General features: G+C 39.5%; 1 protein-coding gene across 3 annotated transcripts in view; it reads right to left on the bottom strand.

Annotated features, from left to right (window-relative positions):
* LOC120852514 (dual specificity mitogen-activated protein kinase kinase 5) overlaps positions 1 to 13,990 on the bottom strand; it is a 263,024-nt gene that overhangs the window by 59,133 nt on the left and 189,901 nt on the right. For all 3 annotated transcript variants that reach the window (XM_040225792.1, XM_040225791.1, XM_040225793.1), the window contains 2 exons: positions 7,712 to 7,738; positions 7,368 to 7,400 (listed from right to left, as the gene is read on the bottom strand). In XM_040225792.1, the coding sequence (XP_040081726.1) occupies positions 7,368 to 7,400; positions 7,712 to 7,738 (60 nt within the window). The remainder of the gene's footprint in view (positions 1 to 7,367; positions 7,401 to 7,711; positions 7,739 to 13,990) is intronic.

Here is a 13,990-nt window from a genome sequence, read left to right on the forward strand (position 1 = left end):
GTGAGGCCAACTCCTACTGGCCCTGGGGCTTCCTTTCTCTGTAGAGCCCTCTGGTATATATCACCCGCTTCATTACAAGCTCTCTTCTCTGTGTATCCCCTGCACCTTGTCTACACTTTGGGTATACACGGAATTTCTAAGGGGGCTTCCCAGGTGGCTCGGTGATAAAGAATCTGCCTGGCAATGCAGGAGATGCTGGAGACTTGGGTTTGATCCCTAGTCAGGAGGATTCCCTGGAAGAGGAAATGGCAACCCACTCCAGGATTCTTGCCAGGAAAATCCCATGGACAGAAGAGTCTAGAATTTATTGGCTGCAAACATCATTAAATGCCTTATCATACATGCTCATTTATGTGAGTAGGTAAAACAGCAGTCACTGTGTTCCTCTGAGAGCTCATCAAGTCTCATACCACTTACACTACCTGCAGTTTAAAGTTGGTGATGGCAGGGAAGCCTGGAGGGCTGCAGCCCATGGGGTCGCAAAGAGTCGGACGTGACTGAGCGACTGAACTCATCTGAACTCATATATGATTGCTTACGAGCCTGTCCCCTTAACTAAAGCAGAACCTACTGGCAATTGTATTTTAACTAATTCCCTGTCCCCTGTACCTAACTCTGGGATTAATATAGGTTTACAGAATGATTGTTTGGGCTATAATCAGTGGTTTTCAAACTGTCATCTAAGGAACTCTAAGGACTTTTATATGGTTGCCAGAGGTGGGATGCAGACAGTGTGGAGATCTAAGCTTCCTAACCTGTGATCAAACCAGAAAGGCTTCAAAGTTAAAATACACACACACACACACACACACACACACACACACACACATATATATGTATATATATTTTAACTTTCATGTGTCAAAGGACAGCATCAAGAAAGTGAAAAAACAATCCATAGAATGAGAGAAAAAATTTATAATCGAGTATCCAGAATACATAAAGAACTCTAACAACTCAAAACTAGTAATTTAAAAATAAAAAACAATTTAAAAAGAGAAAATGCACTTGAATAGAAGTGAAAAGAAGATATTCAAATAATTAATAAACACATGAAAATATGCTCAATATCATTAAGTCACAAGGGAAATGCAAATCAAAACCACAATGAGAGACTACTTCATATCCATCAGAATGACTACAATTAAAAAAAAACAAAACTGAAAATAAGTGTTGACAAGAACATGGAGAAATCTGAATCCTCATAAATTGCTGATGGGAATGTAACATGGTACAACTGCTGTAAAATGCAGTTTGGAAGTTCATCAAAAAGTTAAATACAATGTTAATACACACATAAGAGAAAACAAAGGTATAAAGGATATACAAAAATAGTGTAATCAGGCCCATCACTGGATAGGTAACTATGGGAGACACTGGCATTTTCCTGTACTTTATTTGCCTATGGTTTTCTAAACTTGTACTACTTGGATAATATTAAACAATAAACGTTGTTAAAATGAAAAAATAAAAAAGCTAAACAGAATTTTCGTGTGACCCAGCAATTCCACTACTGGGAACATATAACCAAGAGATTTAAAAAATATACATCCACATATAAATTTGTACACAAATGTTCACAGCAACATTATTCCTAACAGTCAAAAAGTGGAAACAGTCCAAATGTTAACCAACTGATGAAAGACAAAAATTTGGTATATCCATACAATGGAATATTATCTGACCATAAATACTGACAAATACCTCAATATGGATGTACCTTGGAAATATTACACTAAATGAAAGAAACCAAACACAAAATGCCAGACATTACATGTCCAATTCATATGAGATATCCACAACAGGGAAATTCATAGAGAAGGAAAACAGATTAGTGAGTGGTTGCCAGGGATTGGAGGAGACAGAGGAACTAGGAGTTACTATTTACAGGTACTGGGTTTCTTTGGGAAGTGATGAAAATGTTCTGGAACTGAGGTGTATACTTTATAAGAATGGATTTTATGTTATATAAATTATATCTGAATACAAATGTCAAAGTTAAAAAATAGAAAACAGAAATAAGTTTCTCTATGATGATCTGTACTTAGCAGTCCTTTTCAGCTAGACAGGATATTCCACACATTTATTCTTATGCCAGAACCACCCTTATCTTGATTACTGTAACTTGTAATATGTTTCAAACTCAGGAAGTTTGAATCCTCTCTGTTTTTTCTCCCCCTGAGATTGCTTTGGATACTCTGACTCCTTTGCATTTCCAGATAAATTCTGGGATCATCTTGTTCATTTCTACAAGAATCCACTGGGATTGTATTGAATCTGTAGAGCAGTTGGGAGGTACTACCATCTTAACAGTACTAAGTCTTCCATTCCATGAATCTGGGATGTTTTTCTGTTAAAGTCTTTCAATTTCTTTCAAAGATGTTTTGTAATTTTCAGTGTAGAAGTTTTCTACTTCTGTTAAATTTATTCATAACTATTTGATCATTTTTGATGCCAACTAACTAGAATTGTTTTCTTAATTTCACTTTGGCTTACTAATATGAAGAAGTGATTTTTCTAGCTGCGGCAAGCGGGGGCCACCCTCTGCTTATGCTGTGCGGGCTTCTCACTGTGCGGTTTCTCTTGTTGCAGAGCACGTGCTTTAACTGCACAGGCTTCAGCGGCCGTGTCACGAGGGCGCTGTAGTTGCGGCTAGTGGGCTCTGGAGCACAGGCTCAGCGGCTATGGCACGTGGGCTTAGATGTCCTATGGCATGTGGAATCTTCCTGGACCAGGCAGGGATTGAACCCATGCCCCCTGCATTGGCAGGCAAATTCTTAACCACTGGATCAGCAGAGGAGTCTCACAACTGATTTTTGTGTGTTGATTTTATACCCTATCATGCAGAAGATACTTCTGATCAGGTATAAAACATGACTTACAGGAATTCACTTTTTCCCAGTAAAAGGAGTAAGTAAACAGAGGTATATATCAGAAATTTGTTAACTGCCCTGCTGAGGACCTACAGATGTTAGAGAGAAATTCATTTTTAGATGTAATATGCTTGAAACATATATATACACTCAGAGTAATAATCCATTTTTTTCTGGCTGTCATATTTTAGATATCCTGAACATTCTGAAACACATCTGTGAACTCAAAAATGATTTGCAAGACAGTTTCAAGCCCTTCTGTCTGACATTTAGTTTTCTCCTTTTTTGACCTTGTGAACTTCTATTCATGCTTTAAGACCTAGCTTAAATGCCATGTCTCCTCAAGGCCCTCTCCCAATCTACCCCCAGAACACATACTCTTCTGGTAAACAAACCCTCCTATTTCTGGGTTGTATAGTATGCACCCTATGATGAAGTGTAATTATTCAATTCTGTACCATTATCCTTTCCAAGTCTGTGGCTGGGTAGGCTCAAGGGGGAAGTCCCCACTTCATCTTTGTAGTTTCCAGCACCTCAGTTCACTGATTTCCCGGCTGGCCCCAGCCAGCCCTGGGTTTCAGTGACTCAGCTATCACCTCTCTGTTCCCATCTACCATCACCAGTGTGGCCAGTCCTTTGTTGCCAGTCAAACTGGGAGCCCAGGCACTAGGGAGAGCTCTGGATGGCTACATAGCCTCCTGGGTCCTGGCACACTGCATTGGCCCAGGATCTGCAACTGGGCCTCTGCCTTTCTACCCTGACTTACCTAGTTTGCAGTTGACCTGGGAGCCTTGACCAGAAGCCCAATTCTCTCCGGTCTTGGAGGCTGTCCTGAGCATGGCCTGGTCAACTTGGGCTAGTATACAGTCGGCACTTTTGAGAACTATCTGCTGAAATGAATGAACACAAGTCCACTCATTTTACTTCATCAGTCTTATTTGCTCTTCTCAGATGAGTGTGTGTCTGACCTTGCACATAGCACTTGGGTATCCAGTTTCATTTGATACCTTTCAGTTTTGCTATCAGTCATTGTGAGGAGTATAAAGACTGAAGACAAGATGATCAGATCACCAGGCTAACAGGGAGTCACTGACAAGAATGTTAGTAGTCACTAACAAGTCAAGTCACCACAGAAAACAGAGGTGATCACAAGAGAGAACAGAAGAAAAGCATGAAGCAGATCAGCACGCTCTTGTAGGGCCATTTAGTCTGGGAGCAAATGGTTCTACACACCTCAAAAAGCCCAAGCATACTGCTGAGTGCCAAAGCAAAATAACACAAGCAAAATGGCTTGGAAATTCATTAAAAGAGAAAGGCAAGAGCCCCACAATTCTATAACCCTATAGGACATCAACACATCAAAGTTTAGTTCAGTGCTGTGTTCAAAACATGGACCTGAGTCATCAAGAAAAGGTTAGGATACAATGAAACCTTTATAGCAGTGAAACATGATATGCACCATACTTTATCAATAGGGTGCCAAAAGCAAATAAATTTTAGAAACATTCTTTCTAAAAGTGCAAATTTTCTCATTGATGTCAGAGTTTAAAGCAGTTATCAGTTATCCTGACAGTAAGGGCCACCTTATCTCCCAAAGACATCAGATGGCCAAGGCAGCATGGCACACATAGACATGACTGACAGCAAACCGAAGTACTTTGCAGGTCAGGTACTCAAGGACTGGCAGTGGACCTGGTTATGGGTTTTATAGTAGGAAGCTCTTTTGCGAGAAGCAACTCAGGCAAATACGGTGACTCTAAGACAGCAGTCATATGCTGAGTCAGTCAGGTCCAAGCTGGATAAACTGCACCTCCCGCCCCCCTGGTTCTTTGGCTGCCCTTCCAGTTCCTATTCTGTGGTTCAAATTTCATGTTCATGGCTCTTAACTCCTCTGGCTTAACTCTGGTGTCTTCTATCTGGATCTAAAATGGCTAACTCGCTTTGTCCCACCGTTCCATCTCCTGACTCCCAGCTCCTGAGGTTCACCCCTGGCCACTCTAGCACTGCCTCCTGTCCACATGACGTTGTTTTACTACTTCTTCATTCTTTGCCAGGCCATCCTAGGAGGTCAAGGTATAGCCACACAATAATAAATAAACTACGTTACACTGGGCTTTGCTTATTAGCTATTTTGTACATGACTCCAAATATACCCATCTTATCTGAATTAGATTGCTTTGAGGGTGGTCCTTTTTGATTGTTAACTTTTTCCAAGAGAAACAGTATAGGCTCATTAGAGAGCCATTTTATAATGGGGCATATTCCATGCCCAAGGAGTAAGATGGTTCAAATCCTGGCTGGTTATACTGACTCAGAAATAGAAGCCCTAAATGTCAGATGGAAATGAAGATAGACAGTTAATTGTCCTCTGGGATCTACAAGGGAAGACTTAGCCATTCTATTAATAGAAGAGGTTCTCAGACTTTATTGTGCAAAATTACTTGGGAAGCTAGGAAAATGGAGATTCCTGGGCTCCATTCCTAGAAGGTCGAATTCAGTGATCTACGTCCAAGAGTCTGCATTTTAAACAACTGTCTTAGATAATCCTGAGGTAGTTAGTCCTTGAACTACCCATACACTTTGATAAGCACTGTTTTACAGCAATGAGAAACCTGACAAACATGGGATGAGCACAGTAATCAAAGGATCCCACCAAACCTTCCTTTCTTAGAAGCTATGACGCACCTTGCCTGAGGCAGGTCATCTGGCCAACTCATTCCTAATACTCTTATTACCAACCATCAGCTGGTTCCAAGATCAACTTATGTTTGTTTTAAAGATATATGTGAATTCCCCAAGTCTCCAAAAAAAAAGATATCAATGTTTTTAGATAAAATGGGAATAGATGTCTAAGTTACAGCTTTCTCTCACCTGAGGAAGAAGCACTATAAAGAAAAACATACTGTTTAAGTTGTAAGCTATTGTCCTTCATCACATAGACCTTCTCTTCTTAGAAAATCTCCCTATGATGATTTCAAAAGTCTCAAGATTTTACCCAACTCAAACAAGTAAAATATTTTACATTTAATAGCAATCACTGCTACTTTAAATAAGGAATACAAATATCAACTTGATCCAGGAAATCTTCAAGTGAGCTCTCCAGCAATACCCGTATTATTGGAGAAGATACCTGTACCTGAATATTGAGGCCCAAGAGTCTGGCAGACCAAGAATAGCAGAGCCCAGAAAATGTGGCAGGCTGTGCACTTGACTGGGTAGGCCGAATTTCCCAGGACACTTTCCTAAGCAATCCTGAAGGGGGAGCTCAGGAAAATCAGTTTAATTAGGAGGATTCTGATGGGGATGTGATGCCTTCAGAATCTAAGATGACAGAAGACATTGATGAGCTGTTAGATCCAGGAGGTCTGTCTGATATTTGAGATAATGGGGCCTCCATTTGTTTCAGGATGATGCCTTCATTTTTGCACTAACATGGTTTATGGCTTGCATGGGATATATGGACTGACTGATGCAGCCATTAAGGATGCTGGAGCCCCATTCTTACTATTATTATGATATGTGTATGTGTTTGCTTTTTTCCTAGGAGGATCTTTATTTTTTCTCCCAAACCTCATAACTGGTTATACAGATGTTTAATTGAGAGGAATAATTATGAATTACGATTTTTTTCTTTCAAACTTTCCTATCTGAAACATTTATCGCCTTCACTACAAGCATTTCAAATATTGTAAAATTAAAGTTTAAAAAATAAACACTGCTAGCAGGCAAGCCCAAGCCCAGAAAAATTGTTTCTACAAAACATTAATGTTTCTTAATTGGAATCTTGTATACCATAAGACTGCTAATTTACAGAAAAAAAGGAATTTAAGTCAGAGTCAAAAGTAGAAAAGCTGACTGAGAATGAAATTCAGGTAGCTTAACTCCATGAAGGCAAAGAGACAGTGAAACTTGATGGATAAGGATGATCAGAGGTAAGGTGACTTAACATGTGAGAATACCAGTTAAAAGCACAAAAAGTCAGGAGTATGTTCAGGGGAAAATGCCTAATTAGGAATTAAAGCTGAATTGTTGACCTAGAGCTTTTCAACACTTTTGTCACTCTGCTATGCTTTGGGTAAGTAAAGCAAGGAGGACAAATTTTATCCAGCTTATTTCTGCTGTTCAACTCTGACCCTTGTCTACTGAACGACTTTAAATATCTGTTACAGAAAAAAAATGGTACCACTTTAATTTCCGGCTCCATCCCCATCTGGCCAGAGAGAGGATAAATTAATATTATCGTGTTTTGTCTTTAGGGCTTCTGATACCCCCAAGGACCAGCCTGTAGGATAGTCTGTTTTGGCAGAGATCCTCAGCCGGCATCAGAAGAGCGGGATTCAGGACAAGGCCAGTTCACGTAACACAGCTCAGAGCCATACAACACAACTTGCTCTGAGGATGTTGGGCACTGTGCTTCATTAGGAAACAAAATATAAGCTTTCCACACCATTAGGAATGACTTTAGGAGTGAAAGCACATAAGACGATGCCTCACCTCATCAACAATGCACTGCAGAAGCTGGAGAGGCTGCAATGGGAAAGAAGAGAGGAAAAAGTATTAGCCTCTATGCAATATCTTTACAGTGGAGTGGAAAGAAAAAATCATTAATGCAATAAAATATAGCAAGATTAATCAACAACAGCAAACTCTTATAAAAACATTGATGCTCAGGATGTTCTATTATTTCTAATGGTACCTAATCTAATACAGGCAGTTAAAGGTTTGCATTTTCTTCAAAATGCAATTTGCTAAGTTTAAAACAAGGCATTCAAGCATGCAAAGGAAGCAGCCATCAGGAAAAAGAAAAGTGAATTTTTTTCTGAACTCATAAAGCTTACCATTAAAGATCCCTGGTTTTTCTGAATCTGAAAAAAGGCAATATGTAATTAGCATGTCATAATCAAAATGACTCACTTGGACACATTATGATCACTGAGAGAAAATTATTGCATTGCTGGTGGCAATTTGTGGGCATGTGTTAACACAATTTACATAATGAAAATACACAAATGTTAATAGCTCGCTTCTCATTTATAGGCGAAAGTCAGCAGAATGTTAATTTCACACAACACTTTTTAGTACCCTCCAGGTTGTATTAGAATAGGGAGAAAAACCATAATCCATTTCAAAAGGCTGTTTACGATTCAGATATAAATAATGTTTTATATTGCTAGATTGTGAACACTGGGCTTAATGTTGCAATCATTGCTAATGTTATGAAGCTCACTCTTTTTAAATTAAAAACCGATTTATTTAAAATTGAAATTAAATCATAGTCAGAAATTAGAATTTTGGATTCCTGCCAGTGTCTGCTCACAATCCCCTATTTTGTGAAGAAAACTTTAATTATGTGGTTGAAGTATTTGCCTCTGACTCAAGAGTGGGTGAGGACTCCACCTTTTCCAAAGTTCCTCCAGCCTGTTTCCAGGGCAGCAATGCTTTCTGGGAAAATCAAATGCATGCAAGTTTTAACACTGCTTTTTAGGGGAAGAGAGCTGAGTCAAAGAGGAATGCCTGTTCTGGAGGCAGGATGCTCACATAGCTAACACCAATAAACCACGTCTCTTAGAAAGTCACTAAATTAATAAAACATCCACTTAGTAGTTAAAGTATTAAACACTTAAGTGTCCCCTCCCCTCTAACCACCCCCTAAAAAAACTGCCTTGCAGTTACTACAAACTCAATGAAAATGGGAGTCCCAGGTATTAACTTTCCTAAGGAGGAAAATTTCAGAGCTTATATATAATTACTAAAGGGTCAGTTGTTTGCTGGGATAGACTGTGCTTCAACAAGCTGGTAAAATATAGGTAAACTAATTAATAGTTTTTTATATGCTTTTAAAAGTTCTTTCACATACACATTATCATTAGATTGCACAACCACCCTGAGTCTGGCAAGGATGGTCATCTCTAGTCTATGATGGGAAAAATTGGGCCTCCCAGAAGTTGGGGCAGGCCTCAGGCCTCAGGATCTGGCTGTGGTTGTTCTGGGGCCTCTCCCAGGCTCCCCTCTCTCCAACATCATATCTGCCTACATCACAGTATTCCTTAAAAACAACTAGATTCACATGTGTTTATATTTGGCATGGTAAAGTTGATAAATTATCAGTTTTGGCACATGGGTTCTTCTCAACTGGACTGTTAAGCTTCTCCAGGGCAGAAGCCAAGTTTCTTCATTTCTTTTGCATCCCTGTGGCTGATCAGAAGACCCTCCCACCCAGTGCTTGAGTGTTTTAAAAAGTGCTTTCCCATGTATTATCTTAACTGAACATGGTATCCTCTCTTTCCTGCTCTTGGCTCCACATCATGCCCACCCCCCCAGGCACAACTCCCTGAAACTTCCATCCGAGGTGGATTGGGTCTTAGTCTACTTTGGTAGTTCCTACAGAATACTGTCGTGAATTACTGTGCCTTCTTATTCCTCTAGTCAGTGTGTACTTCTGTATAAGGATCTGCAGGGAAATGTTTACATTAAAAAGGAATACAGCTCTTAACTACCACCTTGGAGTGGTTAGGATTTAAATAAAAAGCCACAGCACCTTTAAAAAAATCATGAAAACCCCAGGCCAATTCTCCTATGAGATATCTTTGGTGCTTGCTTTTATAGCTGGTCCTTGAACAACACAGGTTTGAAATGTGCAGGCCCACTTACACAAGGCTAGTTTTCATTAGTAAATACTACAGTACTCAATGGTTCGTGGTTGGTTGAATCCATGGATGTGAAGGAACCTCAGATATTCAGACATGGGGGGCTAACTAAACTAAACCCAGATGAACCCCTTTGTTGTTCAAGGGCCAACTGTATTTTTTTAAGTATACATAGATTACCCATGCCCCCAACATTCTTAGGGAGATATATCTACTTCCAACAGGAGAGTTATTTGCAATGAACACAGAATTAGAAAACCATTTTTGACATCAAAGAGAATGTTTTTCCACAAATTTCCAACAGTCAGGGGGATTACAAATTCTCCAAGGAAAACATTTTAAGTGATATGTTTCAAAATGAATTCAGGGATGGATTGTGAGACATGGTTTCCAGTCACATCCACTGCGTGAACTAAACAGAATTTTCCTCATAGACTGAGACCTAGGAAAAAGTCTCCACCTCGCCCTATTCTTTGGGTTAAAAGTATGGTTTAAGACCACTTAAAACTGTACTCTTTTAACGTTTGTTCTTTACTACAAGAAAAGGAGAAATAGCAATATCAAAAGTCTGTTTTATGATCTTATAACCATACTGTTTTGCCCAGGTTTTTAAAGAGAGACATTGTTACCAAGTTTTATTGTATGGTTTTGATAGCAACATATTATATGAAATCATCTTCATAAATTTTGTATTAAGGTAGCAGTGCCAGTACCTGAAATTGATTCAAAATGCTTAAGAAACTCAATTACTTTTTAACACTGTTACACAATGCAGTGACTTATATCTTCTATTTCACAAGAATCTGATGACGCAACATCATTGTAATTGATTCATTTTCTCAATTAAATAAAGCTACTGTGCTTTCTTTTTATATGAATGCCACATAGACCATAGAGTTAGATGTATTATCTCCTTTCTCTGTCTCAGATATATGGCCTTAAAAGCTATATTCTGTTCCTCTGTTAATTCCACCAGAAAATTTAACGCCAGGGTCATATTTTTCAAATTCTGAAGTGCCATGTACTCGGCTGTATTTATATTAGGCGTATTTTTCACTGCTAAACTCTTTGTTGCTTACCTTTTTCAAGATCACATTACTGTACAGGCGCAGCAACCATAAAACAGACCCAAACAAAGTCAACCTCCAGTCACTGCCTCTGTGTTTGCACACAGTTCATGAAAAAGTGAAGCCCCTGGTTTTATAGCACATTAAAGGGGGTACTAAGGGTCCTCAATATAAAATGTTAGCTTCGTGAATGCCTCTCTTTATTCTGGGTCTGCCTTCCAAACGCTTAGCTGTGAGAGCAGAGCTCAGAGGGACACAATAACATTGTTAGGGCTGATGTACTGCCCATAACTCCCAACATATGAGATGCTGCTTATAACTTGTCCAAGTCCGCCTTCCTGCCTACACATTTTGCTCATACTGAGTTTTCTATGCCTAACTAATAACTGTGGACAAAGAACAGAACGATAATTGCTCCAGTCACAGACTTTGGTTTTCAGTCTCTAGAACCAGCAGCATTTTGAAACACCAGTTAGATAAACCTCTTCTCTCTTCTGGGCATAGCTTTTTTTTTTTCTGTTCATCAGCTGTTAGATCCAAGATTTTAAGCTACACTAACAGGGGATGCCTCATTCTAACATAAGACAGACCCTTATGTGTCTAAATGAGGAAGAATGACTTCACAACAGGCAGGCCTAAATATCAGTCGGGTCTTATATTTCTTTGAGAGGACCATACAGCTGGCAATTTAAAAAGCTCCTGTAATATGACCTGTGAATCTGGAAAATGAACCTGGAAAGGAAATTACCGATGCAAAAGTTTGCTTACGGGGCCTCAATTATTTAGTCAATGACTCTGGTGATAAAAAAGCAACTTGGGAAGGTTCACATTATGCTTCTGTCTCTGGAGAGGTACTTTTTACACACACGATGGTAGACAGACCTTGCTACCAGCCCTTTTACATTATATTCAGAAGCACAATCAGAAAACTAAAATGAATCCACCTATGGAACTTAGAGAAGATACCAGCTCGAGCTTTCATTTTCTCTTTTACTCTCTGAAATTATGGCTTGCCCTGCAGCTCTTGTCGGAGAGATTTATATGTGACCTGGGTCAGATCTTCCAATATCAGTTGACAAATTTTCTCTTTACATATTTACTGCTTTCCAAGCTTGTGTTATTTTCTCTTAAATAGAGGAAAAAAAAAAAGAAATATAAAATTAAATCATACAGCTGGAATTTTAAAAGGATACCGTTTTTATCTGTTGTGCTCCTGGTATCACATTCTAGCTTTTGATGCTGAACTCTATTCTCTTCTTAAACGTCAAATTTTAAGAACTGTAGTTATTTTGCAAGGGCTCTCTTTTCAAATCAGATGCACTAAGCTAGAACTCTGGCTAAATATTAATATAAACAAGTATTATAACAAACTGAGATTTTATATTCTAAATGAAGAATGATGACCCATTTTTTTTTTTTAATAGATGGAGATCTCTGAGATCTAGTTTAATCTACTCATTTTGCTGTTAGGGAAACTGAGGCTCAGAGGGGAAAAGTGCCCAAGGTCACAGAACCTGGCTTAGAATTGACTGCTGACTCATGAGGCAACTAGTATGGGAGGGGGAATGCATAAGCTTTGGCATCAGAAAGATTCCTGGAATTCCTGTCTGATTCTCATGGCTTCAGAAGCTCCCTCCTTTCACTAGGCTTAGGGCTCTGGTCTAGAAAAGATAAGCTAGAGGGGCCCAAGCATCCATCCCAACCCTGAAGTCTCCCACTGAGGCACAGATGTTTTTCCTACCGGAGGATGTGCTAACACAAACATCCGGTCTGACTATATCTGGTATTGTGCTGGGTGCTGAAACAGAGTGACATCACCTCCAACCCATCAGAACTTGTAAAAAAAAAAAAGTGCCCAAATCTCAAAAAGCCCTCAGAGAGAGAAAAAAAATCACTTTCACATGACCACAAACTGAATTGTTACTGTTGTTGCTGAGTTGTGTCTGTCTCTTTGTGACCCCATGGACTGTAGCCCGTCAGGCTCCTCTGTCCATAGGATTTAATACTGGAGTGGGTTGCCCATTTCCCTTCCAGGAGATCTTCTTGACCTAGGGATCGGACCCGTGTCTCCTGCACTGCAGGCAGATTCTTTACCTCTGAGCCACCAGGGAAATCCCTTACAAACTGAATACACAATGCTTGGTAACTTAAAATAAAAAATGCCTAAACAAAGGGCTGTTTTTTTGAGAAGGAACAGGACAAAATTTACCGTGGCTAACTATAAATGGGAATTTTGGCAAACTGATATTTTTAGATTAACTGAATGTATTATGAGATAAAATAAATGAATAAAACATATTATTTCCAACAATATAAAATGAACAAATATAGTTCACTTGTGTTCTATCTCCGCTATTCATCAATCTCTGTCCTTGTTCAAGTTCTAATCATGCCTGTGAATCTATCAGCATAGCTTGTTAGGACAAAACAAAACAAAAACAAAAAATAAGTTATATCACTTATTTAAACACAAATACATGACTTAAAAATGAGTGATAAGAGGACTTAGTGAGGGGTTACTCAATAAGGTATAAGAGGTCACTGTGATCCCCGTGTTCTAAGATCCACTCACTGGCATGTTCTCCGTGTGTCACACCCCAAACTTGGGCCAGGGTGCTGCATTCCGGAGTGACCAGTTTTGAAAAGTTCAAAATAGATATCCCTGAATTTGACAAACAGTTGGGGCAGACAGAGAGGCTCTAAGGTGCCTAGAGGAGGGCACAGCTCAGATGGGACCAGGCAGAAAATCATCACAGCCATAAATTAGATCACTTGGCTCTTACTGCGTCCCGAGCATCAAGGACAATGCATTTCCACACAACATACACAGCTGGAGCACCAAGGTGCGGCGCAGCTATTATTCACGTGCTGGGTCTGCCGGTCAGCGAGTAGGAAGAAAAGGACCTGATGGACAGCTTGTACTCTTTTATCCCTTGTGTATTTAAAACTGACACAGCTCGTGTCCTCCCCGACCCAGGGGTACAAGAGCCAGAGTGAATCATTTCCTGGGCAAATAATGAGAATTTCAATATTCAGACCTAAATTCTGTGAGAAAAGCAGGAGCTGAGAATCACAGTTCAACATGACCAATGTGAGTTGCAAAAACTAACTTTTTCCCTCACAGTACAGGGTCTGGCTGAGGAGTCCATTGAGTACTTGCATTTCAAAGAAGATCTGAGATGTTTGCTGCATCAAACTGTTTTCTTTGCTACAAAAAAAGGTGTGGTCTTAGTTTAAGAATATCTGTTCTCTCTCTCTCTGTGGGGGAGGGGGAGGGGAAGGAGGAGATGTTGCTTTTTCTGAGAAAGGCCTGTTGACCATTCTACTTTTTATGGTCAAATAAATCTGCTGTCAGTTCAGTTCAGTCGATCAGTCACGTGTGACTCTTTGTGACCCCATGAAT

The sequence above is a fragment of the Oryx dammah genome, unplaced genomic scaffold (genome assembly GCF_014754425.2).
Source record: "Oryx dammah isolate SB20612 unplaced genomic scaffold, SCBI_Odam_1.1 HiC_scaffold_26, whole genome shotgun sequence".
Classification (NCBI taxonomy): domain Eukaryota; kingdom Metazoa; phylum Chordata; class Mammalia; order Artiodactyla; family Bovidae; genus Oryx; species Oryx dammah.